Source organism: Simochromis diagramma, unplaced genomic scaffold, assembly GCF_900408965.1.
Source record: "Simochromis diagramma unplaced genomic scaffold, fSimDia1.1 OVJJ01000284.1, whole genome shotgun sequence".
NCBI classification, from domain to species: domain Eukaryota; kingdom Metazoa; phylum Chordata; class Actinopteri; order Cichliformes; family Cichlidae; genus Simochromis; species Simochromis diagramma.
In genome coordinates this window covers 1,438,345-1,451,921 of record NW_024386871.1, presented here as the reverse complement: position 1 = coordinate 1,451,921, position 13,577 = coordinate 1,438,345, and the positions used below count along the sequence as shown (strand labels likewise).

The window sequence follows — 13,577 nt, the reverse complement described above, 5'->3', positions numbered from 1 at the left end:
AAAGTTAAGCTGGTAAGAATGTACAAACAGAAAAACATTCATTCTAAGCCACAAAGGGCTAATCAAGTCGAGTGTGTTTGTTCATGAATGAATCACTGTTTGCATTTTCTGGCTCAGAGTCCATGAAGAGGGAAAAAGTATAATGTTATTTTACAGAGCAGTCACTGAAGCGATTTGAACACAGGTTTAGTAAGTTCAGATCTCTGACGCCAGGAATCACCAAGGTAACAGGTAACAGGTAAATTAAAAGCAAGAGCCTTCATTTTAATTCACGCTGATGTTAAATATTAAAAAAAGTAACGTCTGCTTAGGATTTCATATTTGTAAAGATCAAACTTCTTCAAGTCAAGACGCTCAGAGACGAGCTGCAAAAATGATAAAATGTTATAAGGAAATGAAACGGTGTGTCAGTCAGCTCTCTTTCTGGAAGAGAGAACCCAGACAATCTGAAACAAACTCTTTTCACTAAACTTGCTTTCTGGAAGAGCGCCCAGGCAGAAGGTACAGTGCAGATAGCCAAAATATTTGTTCATATGAAAAGATTCCCTCTGATCGGACTTTGGTTGAATGCTTTTAAAAAAACATGCAACAAAACTGTGCGGAAGCAAAAGAGCAGCTGCACGGAAGGTCTAAAACATGATCGGATAAACCAACAACAATTAATTTTCTTATTGGCTTTTTAAAATTTATATGCATTTATAGGCAATAACCGGGCTAATGAAAACAGAAAATCGATTTATATATCTGCTGAACACACAAAAAGATTGACTTCTGCAATTTCTGCATTTGCCCCAAGAGGCTATGTCAGCAGACTAGATGATGGGTTCTCAGTCTGCCAAACTGTAAGCTGGACAGGGGTTACTGTAAATTTACCTTAGTTCCACTTCAAAGAAGAATAAGAGATTAAGTGTAGGGATATGTGTGTCTCCTAAAGAAGACATTAAAGCATAATTTTTTCTGTTAATGGATCATTTTCTCTTTCCAAAGTAATTTGCAGTGGAAAAAAAGTCAACATGTAAAAGAGATACAGATGTTTCCAGATATCGCCAGCTGGCATATAGTAGATCACTGGCATGGTGCTTTCTCACTTGCACTCTGTCACTGGATTCAAGGCTAGTATAATGGCTGAGTATAATGTCTACGCCTGTGTTTGCGTGTACGTCCATGGCGTCTTTAAAGCAGATCCAGTCAAGCAGACAGAACCAGGTCACAGGAGAATAGGGCGAGAGAGAGGGAGGTGCAGAGACAGCCTTAGGCATGAGAGAAAGGGGCATGTAATGAGAATGAAGGAGGAAGGGGCCAGGCATGGAAAGGGAAGAAGGATGGAAAAGAAAGAGAGGACAGGGAAAGAGGTCCAACAGAATCAGACCAATGATCAGGCTAAGTTAAGGAAAAGCAGAATGACGAGCTGAAGTAGAGGAAAATAACCGGGGACAAAGGCAGCTAACACAGGGATGGGTTTTCTGACTTAAATCATTGTGTTTTCTCAGCCTTATTAAGGATTTAGATTTTTTTAGAGTCAAAAAACTAGTTAATTTTGTGACATATTTAATTTGTTAAGAAAAAGAACAGACAAAAAACATTGAATCTTTATCAGGTTTTAAGGCTGAACTATTATAATTTTTTCATTTTAGTTTTTGCCGTGTTGTGACTACTGTACGTCGAGCTGAGTACATGTAGAGTTTATGTGATGGCCACACATGGTGATGGTGTGTTGTATGTTTTTACCCGCTCCAACGTGATTTCCTCATACTCATAGTCTGCTTCTGTTCCATTGACCTGTTTGAAAGATAAAAAAAGAGAGAGATGAAAATGAACTGTGAGAGTAAACTCTTTTCTTTAATCCACATTCGCTTTTCCTTATTTTCTGTCACTGTTACAGTGCTGGATGTTTATATTAAACATGGCCAGTGTTTCAAAACGTAAAAACTCTGCAAGCCAAAAAATCAATCAATCAATCAAATAAGCTCAGGATTCAGACTGCTTCAGGTCAGGCATTCAAATGTTACTGAAAGATTAATGTTTGCAAAGAAAGAAAGTTGTGATACAAAATATGTCATGAAGTTATTGTACAAATCTGGGCTTTACACTCATCTTTGCAGTAGTTACCCTTTAGATGTTAAGAAGAACAGAGCATCTTTGGTGAGACCGCCTACACTTTTACATCACAAGTTAAATGTCACATAGACCACAACTTTTTAAATGTTTTTTTTTTTTTTTTTAAAAAACCCTCAATCTTAGTCATGTAAAAATGTTCTTGAGGTGAAAGTAAAATATGAGGTAAAATTTGTTCACATAAAAGAGAAACTACATTTTGTGTAGTTAGAAGTCACCAGAGATTAAACGTAAAACCCTGTCTTAGTGCAGCAGACACTGAAGCACACCAAAGTAAGCTGCTATCTCTGAACATTAGTAGGAGCTTGACAACGTTTGTTTACTTCTAACTAAAAATGTGACTTGATTATCTGATCACTAACACACTGCCTATTGTAGGTACAACAGACTGCAACAAGTATGTGAACTGAAGAAATGAGAATTTAGGAATTTGATTATTTATGACTGATGCATGAATCCCGCAGATTAGATCCGTAATGCGATGATGCGTCTATGATGTCATATTTAAGAGCATCCCTGATGGCTTGCCCGTGGGCCAATCACATGGCTCAGCCTGGACCGTCTGTACTATAAATCACATTAACATCCACGTTTTAAGACTGAATGTAAAGAGCACAGAATTAAATCTGATCTCAATATATTTTCAGTCCGGCTCAGTTGACACTAGGAGATACAGCTGCTGCGGGCGAGATGACACGCACACACACATAGTTGATAAACACGTAAACACAGTGGTCGAGCGGCATCCCAGCGGCCCATGTAATCCCCTTGGCTGTAATCTGTGCCTCTGTGCGCTCAGATTAGTTTAGATTGTGAATCTCTGTCGTTTCAAACAGAGGGCACGATCATCCATCAGCCACCATGTACGCTGTGACTACTAATATCTGACACTATTCACATAGTGGTGAGTGCTGCCTGATTATATGGAATTGAACTTACTATGAATATGATGAAAAACTTAGATTCCTTTGAAACCCTTTAAAATTAATGGATTATTTACTGTGAAGCACAACCAGCATTACAAGTGTCAATATCATAGCATCACAGCATGTGTATTATAACATAGCAATGCACCTGGTGCATTTTTGGCTCCAGAATACCCTGGTCTCTAAAGGTGTCAGAAAAAGTTAGTCCTTACTGGAGAAAAGCATCCATAAATGATATCAGCGAACTAATAAGTGAAACCTGCAAGCGCACAAATCTTTCACTGCCTGTGTTTAATTTCAGTTTTAGTTCAGCAGGGACTAATTCCACAGTAATTACATAATAAACTTATCTAACAACCACAGATACTGATTTTCTGTGGCAGCTGGTAAAACGACATCTGTATTCATGTAATTCTAAAGTGAGATTTCAACCTAAAACTCCGTGCACGTTAATTGTTTGTAAAATATTCAAATTACTGCACATGTGAAACACATTTTTTGGCAAGAAAAAAAACAGTAAATTAATGGACTAAAGACAATGATTCAATGTAAAGTTTTTATATTCAACCTTACTATTTAAAAAATATAATTATAGTGTAGCCTTATATCTGAAGCCGTACTCACATATGGGGGGGTGTCGACGCTGTCGGTGTTGACCACCACTGGAGGGGGGTTGGCCTGAAAGAGAGAATGTCGGTGTTATTATTAATTACTTTTAATATCAAAGCACTCTTGCTGAGAACAAAGAGAAACACACAGAGAGCAGCAATAAGCACTTACTCGTCTCATGTTTTGGTACAGCATTTCGAGTACATCTGCTACAGATTACCACCCTGGAGCGACGGCATACACTGCATGACATACTGCACAGCCCTTATACTGGGCAGTACTACAGTACTACACGGCAAACGCTATAGGACAACTTACTAAAGCTCTGCCACTGTGCCATAAAGTGTCTCAACAAAAATTCAGAACTGGACCACAAAACACTCGATACATTTTAGACATTTTTTCTAATAGTAAAATAGCACAACATTGTACACTGCTGCACAGTACTTTACACCACCATCCTATTGTAGGTCATCCATATTTAATCTCTTAAATTAAGTCAACTTCCCAGATCCATCTGCTTTGTATAAATCCACCGACCGCAATCTCCCCTTCACTCCCATGCGCGCTCTGCACTCTACAACAAGTGTTTATTCCTTTCTTCTGCACCCAAAATCAGCCTCCTCTTTCTTCCCGGTCTCCTTCTAAAGAAGAGGCTTGGACCGATCTGTGCTAGGGTTGTGGCAGCTGCAGATGACTGACACTGGTTTCCATTTCCTATTTTCTAATCACATGCAAAGCAAAAGGCAGGAAACTCACTAATACCTACAGGATGTCGTTTTTGTTATTTTGCAAGAACATGAACACCTTTTTTTTTTCCATTTCCAACCTACTGACTCCTGTTCCCTCGTCTCCTCTCACTTTCTCTCCAGAGAGTGTCTAGTGCCCTGACGTCCACCTTTAGCACTGGCTCTAGACTTCTCAAACAGCCCAGCGATCAGCGTGCCAGTCCATTTAAGAACTCCGCTTCTTGTTCTGTCGCCAAAAAAAGTTGCCAAACTAACAGGTTAAACTAGCATCAAACAAGCAAGAGAACCAAACAGGCCACCATGACCATGAACATGCAGCAGAGCAGCAACAGCATCTATGTCTCTACTAATCTCTACCTCTCATCCACCCTGTCGCCTCCCCCCCACCCCCCACCCCCTCCTCTCTCACTGCCACATGTGGAACTGTCAGTCAAGCTGGCTGGATGCTTGATCCCACAAGGGAACAGTGTGGGGTGTGGAGGATTATAGGTATGGTGGGAGGAGTGAAATCCGCCTGCTGGTCAACAATATTGAGAAATGTAGAGTGGAGAAAAAAAAGGACACAGGATTTCTTTTAAAAATAAAAAAAGAAAATAAATAACAGCGTGAGAAGAAATTTGGAGTAAGGTTCAGAGAGACATGGATACAAGGAGGCTGGGACACAGCAGGTTAAGTCCTGCATAATGAGGCAATGAGGCCATGCTGACAGGTACAGCTGTTGTCGTCAGGATGTATGAGGACCTGTATTTGTGTCAGAGAAGACAAAGAGGAAAATATCTGTATTAAATATTTTTGGACTGTTATTTGATTTAGGAGAACACTATTCAAATGTTAATGTATACCTAAAGCAAAAATAGGATCTCTCAGGTTTGCTGCTTTTCAAAGAGAGCTCAGACAGTTTTAAAAGCCTTAGAAAAACACTGCAGATCACTGCAACAAGGACACCAACCCTCTTTATCCTTTACCACTAGAAAGCTCACATCAATCACATCAACATAAAAAAATCAAGAAAAAAACTTAATGACTTCTGATCCCAAACAAATGCACACATTGAGACTACAACCTGTAACAAAGTAACCAGGGACCGATATTATAGGGGTGGCCTGGCTGAAGCTGTTATTTATCTAGGGGTGGCATTGAGTGGAATCAAATGCACTTGGTTCATTAGTCATTGGCATCTGTGACCACCTGTCATTTGGTTTTAGCATTTTGTTGGTCTGGGGGGGTTAACTGAATGCCTCTTTACAACTCTGCAGGCTTCAATTAGACTCTTAAATGTTAAAGCTCACGAGAGCACAATTAGAAAAAGACTGAACAAATATGAATTGTTTAAAAGGGTTTCCAGGAGAACGCCTCGTGTCGATAAACATGGCAGCATAGCTTAGGTTTACAAAGCTGCATCAGGACAAACCACAAAGACTTCTGGAACAATGTCCTCTGGAAAGACAGAACCAAAGTGGAGATGTTTGGCCACAATACACAGCCAAACACAGCATATCAGCACAAACACCTCATACCTACAGCTAAGCATGGTGGTGGAAAACTAATGATTTTGGCTTGTTTTGCAGCCACAGGACCTTGGCATCATGCAGTCACTGAGTTGACCATGAACTTCTCTATATACCAAAGTATTCTAGAGCGAAATGTGGAGCAATCTGTCCAACAGCTAAAGCTTGGCCAAAACTGGGTCATGCAACAGGACAATGATCCCAAACACAATCCCAAGCAGCAATTGTACAAGAAAATGGCTGAAAAAGGAAAGAGTGAAGGTGTTGCAATGGTCCAGCCAAAGTCCACACCTCAAACTGACTGAAATGCTGTAACAGGAACTAAAGAGAGCTAGGCATAAATGAACGCCTGCAAACCTCGATGAACTGAAGCAACATTATAAAGAGTAGGCTAAAATTCCTGATTTAAAAACAATTACTTCAAGTTATCGCTTTTATGTAAGCCTCAGCTGACAAAAATTATCTAGGAAAATCGATAAAGTTGTTGTTTTTTATATGTAAAAGCTCATATGATGATTATAATAAGGATAAGGATAGCTGCATTGTCAAAATGTGTCAGTGTGTGGGTATAATGGTGGCAGAAAAATCAATCAGTGAAAAAATTCTGCTAGAAAAAACACACTCACTGAATGTAACTCCAGTTCTGAGTCTATGCACAGCCCACTGTGGGCTTTCCCATTGGTTGGGTGTGGTGGTCAGAGGGGTGGCCAGATTTTAGCCTGTGGACGACAGACTCTACACTCCTGACTTTCACCAGCCAAAACTTATTTGTCACTGTAATTATCGTGTAGGCTTAACCTGTTAATACCAACAAAGATAACCAGTTAATTGTTTATTCTAATAGTCTTAGACAATGAAACACACTGACGGAGTCACCTCAGCTGACGCTACTGTATTAACACCTATTAACCACAGTATGGAATTTATTCCACTATGCATGCTAGTCCACCGCTTTGCCTAAACCTTATGTGGCTCCCTCAGCAGAGGAAAAGCGTTGCACAATGCAGACAAGCTCTGCATATGTGTCTCTTTGTCTGTTTTTGCGCACCATTCACAAAGCGACAAATCCAGTCCGTCACTCAGCTGGTGATTCCATTGGCACGCCATGTCAGACTGCACCCTTATGTAACATCAATACATATTTGAATTTGTGTGTGTGTGTGTGTGTGTGTATGTGTCTGAGTGTGTGAGGACAGAGTTGTGTTACATGAAAAGGCCAAAAGTACAAATGTGCAAATATAAACAAACAAGCACTCGGTGCACAAATACACAGGCACACAAAACATCCATATCCAGACAGTGTTTTGTTGTCCTGTGCAAGTGATTGTCAGTCGTTACATAACGGGTGTTACACCAGCTGTGTTATCATGGCATTATGGTTGGTTGAGTCCAACACAGGACAGCTTAGAGAGAGATCCAGACTATCCCACGTTTGTCTTATCACACAGAGAGACATACAAGTGGTTAGGTCCTGAAGGAGGTCTGCATATGTGTGTGTGTGTGTGTGTGTGCGAGTGTGTAGACTTGGGGAAATGATTTTCCATTAGTGTAGCGGGCTTTAATCAGCTTCTAAACCATCAACGTAATTATTAATTAGCAGATGACTCATGATTGGATAAACAGAAATCAAGAATCCTATAGCAATCTAACACACACACAATCACATATGGAAGAACGCGCAAAACACATACAAAGGCCAAAGTGTTGTGTTTCTCTAAAACCAACTCACACTGGCTGTACACAGAGGTGAACACGGACCCAAACATTCATACAATCATAACATCATCGCTCGTTCTGACTTCCTAACAAGCAATGAAAATCAGATAACTTAATCAGATGGAGCATGACTCCATCCACTCAGAACAACCACTCTAATCACACTAATCACACCATCGCTACCTTCTAACTCTGTGATCACCGTGTCCGCAATAACTATAGCAAGTAGAAGAGAGCTACACTGTTACATTCATTTCCTTTACTATTCTTCATCTCTGTAGAGTTTATATAATACAGCACGTTTCCTGTTACACATGGATGGCTATGCTCTTTTGATTGTATTACTGGGAATCGCTCTTGCACTGCGCCCATCATCGTTCAGTGCTGTCCCATTGACTGCAGGCTTTATTTTGAAACCTTTCATTTGCTCTAAATCTGTTTTCTCTGTATTTCTGAATTACTTCCAGTATCCCTCAGAGTAAAAGAGAGACAAGCTATGAATATATTACAATTCATTTGACAGCCCAGAGTGCAGTTTTGTGTGGAAAACATCAGCAAAGCACTCGAAGCTTCAAGATAATGGCAGCAATACTGTAGTGACCTTATGCTTCTAAATTGTCCATAACACTGTGGTCAGATATAAGTACAACACTTGGAGATTGCTTTTAGCAGCCAATGTATTTGTAGACCTCCCATCAGGAAAACAAGAATAATATTAAGGGCATTTGGAATATTTTTAAAGAAGTATTGGGTAACAAGAACACACCCTCAGATCGGCCTATTTATTTCATTAAGAATAGTCAAGTTGTTGATGACAGGACTGAAGTAGCAAACGAATTAAATTCCTTTTTTGTAAATGTTGGACCTACTTTAGCAAATTTAATTAGAAAAAATGACGACCCAGAATATGAGGAAGTCTGGAAAGGAGAAAGTAGAGTGGTTACTTCTATATTCTTAGCTGATATTACCATAAAAGAAATAGTAGCAATTGTAGAAAACTTTAAAAATAAAAAAAATCTACTGACTGTGATGGTATAGACATGGTTATAATTAAAAAGACTTTAGACTGTATAAGTATTCCTCTTTGCTATATTTTTAATCTCTCGTTACAATCAGGAGTATTTCCTGGTCGAATCATCATCATCATCATCATTTATTTATTTATATAGCACTTTAAAAACACACCTGGTAGACCAAAGTGCTGTACAATACTAATATGCACATAGTAATAAATCGAATGAAAGTGGCAAAAGTGATACCCTTATATAAATCAGGAGATAAGCATAGTTTTAATAACGCCAGTGTCTCTTTTGTCACAGTTTTCAAAAGTGCTTGAAACACTTTTTGCGCAAAGACTTGAAAGTTTTATTGAAAAAAATCAACTAATAAATGAAAATCAATTTGGATTTCTTAAAAATAGATCAACGGCATTAGCATTGTTGACTTTCGTTAACGATATTTCATCTGCAACCCATAATAATAAATACACAGTTGGGGTATTCGTTGATTTAAAAAAAGCTTTTGACACGTTACAACATTCTATTTTGATTTCTAAATTGTATAATTATGTTGTGAGAGGAGTGGCATTGAATTGGTTAAGGAGTTATTTAGAAAATAAGTCCCAATATGTACATTATCTCGGCAATACCTCTGAAAGATTGAAGATTGTATGTGGCGTTCCTCAAGGTTCTATTTTGGGACCTAAACTTTTTAATTTATATATTAATGATATCTGTGACGTATCAAAAAGGTTAAATTTTATTTTATTTGCAGATGACACAAATGTTTATTGCTCAGGAGTGAATTTGAAAGATCTGAAATTATGATTTCTGAGATGTTAAGATTAAAAAAATGGTTTGATGTAAATAAATTATCTTTGAATCTGACAAAAACGAAATTCATGATATTTGGCAATCGTGTAAAGGAGGAAGAAGTCATTATGTCCATTAATGGAGAATTGATTGAAAGAGTTACTGAATTTCGCTTTTTGGGTGTAATAGTAGATGAAAATTTGACGTGGAAATCACATATTGAGTATATTAGAAAGAAGATGGTTAAAAACATTTATATTTTGGGAAATGTAAGAGATTTATTAGATGACAAAACAATGCGCATTTTATATTTTTCATTGTTTTTTTCATACTTTAGTTACTGTGTGGAAGTTTGGGGGATTACATATGAGAATACTATAAAACCTCTAAAGTTATTACATAAGAAAGTGATACGAATGATTCATAACGTTAAATATAGAGAACATAGAAATAAATTATTTATAAAATCGAAATTATTAAAATTAGGCGATTTAGTGAAACTACGGACACTACTAATTATGTTTAAGGCTAAAAATAAAATTTTGCCTTTTAAGTTACAAAGATTCTTTTTAATGTGTTCGGGGGGAGAAGACAGCAGAAGGAAATTTTATTTTAAGCATCAGCTAGCTAGGACTACACAAAGATTAATGAGTCCATCGGTTAGGGGTATACGACTGTGGAACTCTCTTCATTATAATTTAAAGAATTGTATAAATTTACATTGTTTTAAAAAGTGTTACATGTCTAAAATGATAACTCAATATGAAGAACGTGAACGAAATTGGAGTTAATTAAAAAAGGATCCATTATTTTTTGCCTCCATTATTTTTTGCCTCATTTTATTTTATTTACTTATCTTTTATCCTTGTTACTATGTGGAGTGGTATATTCTGATTGTAAATTTGTTGTTTGGTTTGCGTTAGGACCGGAGATAAATGTTAGTTTGTTCCTTGCTTTTTGGTGCCCACTTGCAATATAAGTTGTATTGTAGATGGGGGGCAGGGTTTAATAAGAATATTTTCTTCTTCCTGCTCCTTTTCACACATGGTTGCAGTGCTTTACCGATAGAAAGTGTGGTTGGTTGTCTGTCTGAAAGAACTAACTGTGGAAACTGTTGTACCAAGTGTGAAATAAATAAATAAATGAAATGAGATAGCCATACTCTGAGTCTGAAGGAGGCTGTTGTCGCAAATTACACTTCTTCCTTGCTCACTGTTCCATCTTTCTTTTAGGGACTAATGTAGCCAGTTTATATTGATTCTAGCAGTACTTTGAACATAGTAATCAATGCTATTATTTCCATACAATTGAAGCTCTTATCAGATGTTATGTCAGTAAAGGACACAGTGTCCTGTATAAAATCAGTGAATGTCTCGTTCTCTACTGCCATGTGTTTTTTTCCCTTTTTGTAACGCACTCTCTATATCACCCCTATATAAGTGTGTAGCCTTTCATTTGAAGATCTTTCTACAAACAAACACTAAGAAAGCAATTTGCCCAAAATGCAGTGGCCAATAAAATAGCTGGAAAATAGTGACATAGAAATATATGTTAAGTAGAAGTATATGCGCTCTGAAACTGAACTACAGACCAATGTGATATACTCAAAGAAATAATACCGATTTCTTTCTAGTTAGCATGAGGTTATCTTTCAAATGATACAATGGACTAAAGGTGGCCCTTTCCTTACAATACCAATAAATCCACCTAGCAGAATGGTCTACAGTACATGCAGGACACCCTCCCCCATCCCAAACCTAGTTCTAGATACCAAGGCTATAGTTACTTCTACACCTATTGAAATTTTGAGGATGAAATAGTAAATGATTAATTTTCTTTTATAATCAATCATTAGCTTGACTGCTTATCAAAAAAAGCGGGAAGTATTTGTTCATGACTTTATTTAGCACTAATAACAGGCAAAATCCACCACAAGTGCATCTGCACAATGCATAACTGAAAATTGTTTCTGGTATCAGCATCTCACTCAGTAGAGATAGATGGGAAATAACGCTGTTCCCGCCTTTGCTGTCCACGTCTGACATACTTCCACCTATAACCTACCTGTACATGGGCTTGTATTCGTGGGAAGTGGTGTATGAGTGGCACATGTGGGGGTGTCTCCATTGAGTGTGCAGTCCAGATATACGTGTCATTGGGCCACAGCCTGCCTCCTGTTTTGCCTTTGCTCTTTATGGGACTCTTTTTCACGCTGTCTCTAAGATTGGGAAACTTCCCTCTACAGCCCCTGTTGGCGAGGTTGGTAGGAAGTGTGCTCCACCCATTACCCCCCAGCCCGGAATACAAGGGGAGCTGTGGAGAGTGAAAAGGATGGATAGAAAGCGACTGGGAGGCATGAGGAAGAGGAGAAGGGCAGTTGTGGTGGTGGTGCTGGTACTGCTGGAACAGTGAGTGGTGACTGGGGGAGTGGAGCTGCTGCTGCTGGTGGTAGATTTGATGAGTCGAATGTGAAGAGAGCATGTGACTGGGCGAGGCTGGTGGGTGATACTGGTTGTGAGAATGATGCTGCAGCTGATGATGACTTGCTGACAGGTGAAGCAAGTGGTCGTTGGGGGAGTGATAGTGGCCTGGCGATAGGTGAAGCTGATGGTGGCTTGGCGAAGGAAATAGGCTGTTTGGGGACTGTGGGGCCAGATGGCAAGTTGGTGATGGCGGGCATAGCTGATGACTGGAAGATGGTGGCGCTATGTGGTAGTAGCTGGGAGAGGGAGACGGAGTGAGCTGTTTTGGCGGATGCCGTTGCTTTGGCTTTGGTGAATGCGGGTGGCGCTTTGGTGAGTGTCGAGGCGAAGATTGCAGTTGGTTATTTGGCGTCTGTACTTGCAATAAATTCTGGTTATGCTTCGAGTGAGAGTGGCTCTTGCTCGACTTGGCCTTCCCTTTGCCAGATTTGCCCTTCGTGGTGCCACCGCTGGGCTTTTTAGGGCTACAACAAAACTCATGGCTGTGGAAATAAGTGTTCATACTGACAAAGATTCATAAAAACACAAAGAAATCCTCTCTGTCGTCTTTACGTTTTGTTTTTTTTATTTCTCGCTTACCACACTCTCTCCTTTACTGAGATGCTCCTCACCATCACTTCTGTCTGAATAATGTAGGTCATGCCTCTCAAGAACAACCAATCCCTCTCCGCATCCAGTACAAAGTAGGTATTTCAGCCCTTTTTTCTCATATGTCAATAAGTAAATCTCACCGGAATATAAAAAAATCCCAAAGTAATCCCTCCTCTTTAGGCAACTTTACTCGTGTTTCCTTTCCCTTATGGATTTGAATGTGAATTAGTCGTCAAAAGCAAAGCATCCTCCTTTATTACCATTTTTAACACTCTCACCATCTCTCAGTGGTATGGTAGCAGTAGGATAATAAAAGCTGGGTCCCAAAAAGAAACAGGAAAGCCACTTGGACAAGTTGACCACTCCTTCCAGTCCTGCTTTGTTTCTGTAGACAGTGCTCCAATGGAAGATTTCTCACTCCTGTGGTTAGTCCACTCCAGTCTTAAGTCAGAGTAATTCACATTATCCACCTACAGCACACTCCAGTTTTGTATCAAAAGTGTTGGCCCCTCAGCATTCATCACATTTGTATATTCCAAAAAGTCCTATATTGCATTTCCGTTTTCTCTTAAGATTTATATTCATTCTTTAAATCCAGCAGAAATTTAAAAAAAGGTCTGAAAGAGTTCTCATCATCTTCCTTCTCTCATCTTGTCTTGTTTTCATGGTATGATAGATTGAATTAGCCACATCCCTCAGCTGCTCTCATCTTTCTATGGTGCCTCTTTCCCTCAGCATCCACCTCTCTGTCTCTCTCTCTTTCTCTCTCTTTCCCCAACTCACTCTCTTGCTCTTTCTCTCCCTTTCCCGGACTGGCCAATTAGGGGGCTTCCCCGGACTCCTGCACATGACAGCAGCCAGGCATAACTAATCGATAGGCAACCGAGGACAGCAATACAGCGCTCAGAGTCACAGTGTGTGTGTGTGTACGAAGAAGGGAGTGCTGTGATTGGTGGATTGCGGTCACTTCCATCAACCTTTGTCTTGCTCTTTTAAAGCATCTCAAGACAGGCCGGGTCAGCTGGAATGCAGTGTTTGCAAGCGTGTTTTGTGTGTATGCCTTGGCCTA

At 39.3% G+C, this 13,577-nt stretch overlaps 1 protein-coding gene across 5 annotated transcripts in view; it reads right to left on the bottom strand.

Moving 5' to 3' along the window:
* Nucleotides 1–13,577, bottom strand: part of LOC120733390 (discs large homolog 1-like protein) — a 114,636-nt gene that overhangs the window by 44,946 nt on the left and 56,113 nt on the right. For all 5 annotated transcript variants that reach the window (XM_040031529.1, XM_040031530.1, XM_040031531.1 and 2 more), the window contains 2 exons: nucleotides 3,666–3,719; nucleotides 1,729–1,779 (listed from right to left, as the gene is read on the bottom strand). In XM_040031529.1, the coding sequence (XP_039887463.1) occupies nucleotides 1,729–1,779; nucleotides 3,666–3,719 (105 nt within the window). The remainder of the gene's footprint in view (nucleotides 1–1,728; nucleotides 1,780–3,665; nucleotides 3,720–13,577) is intronic.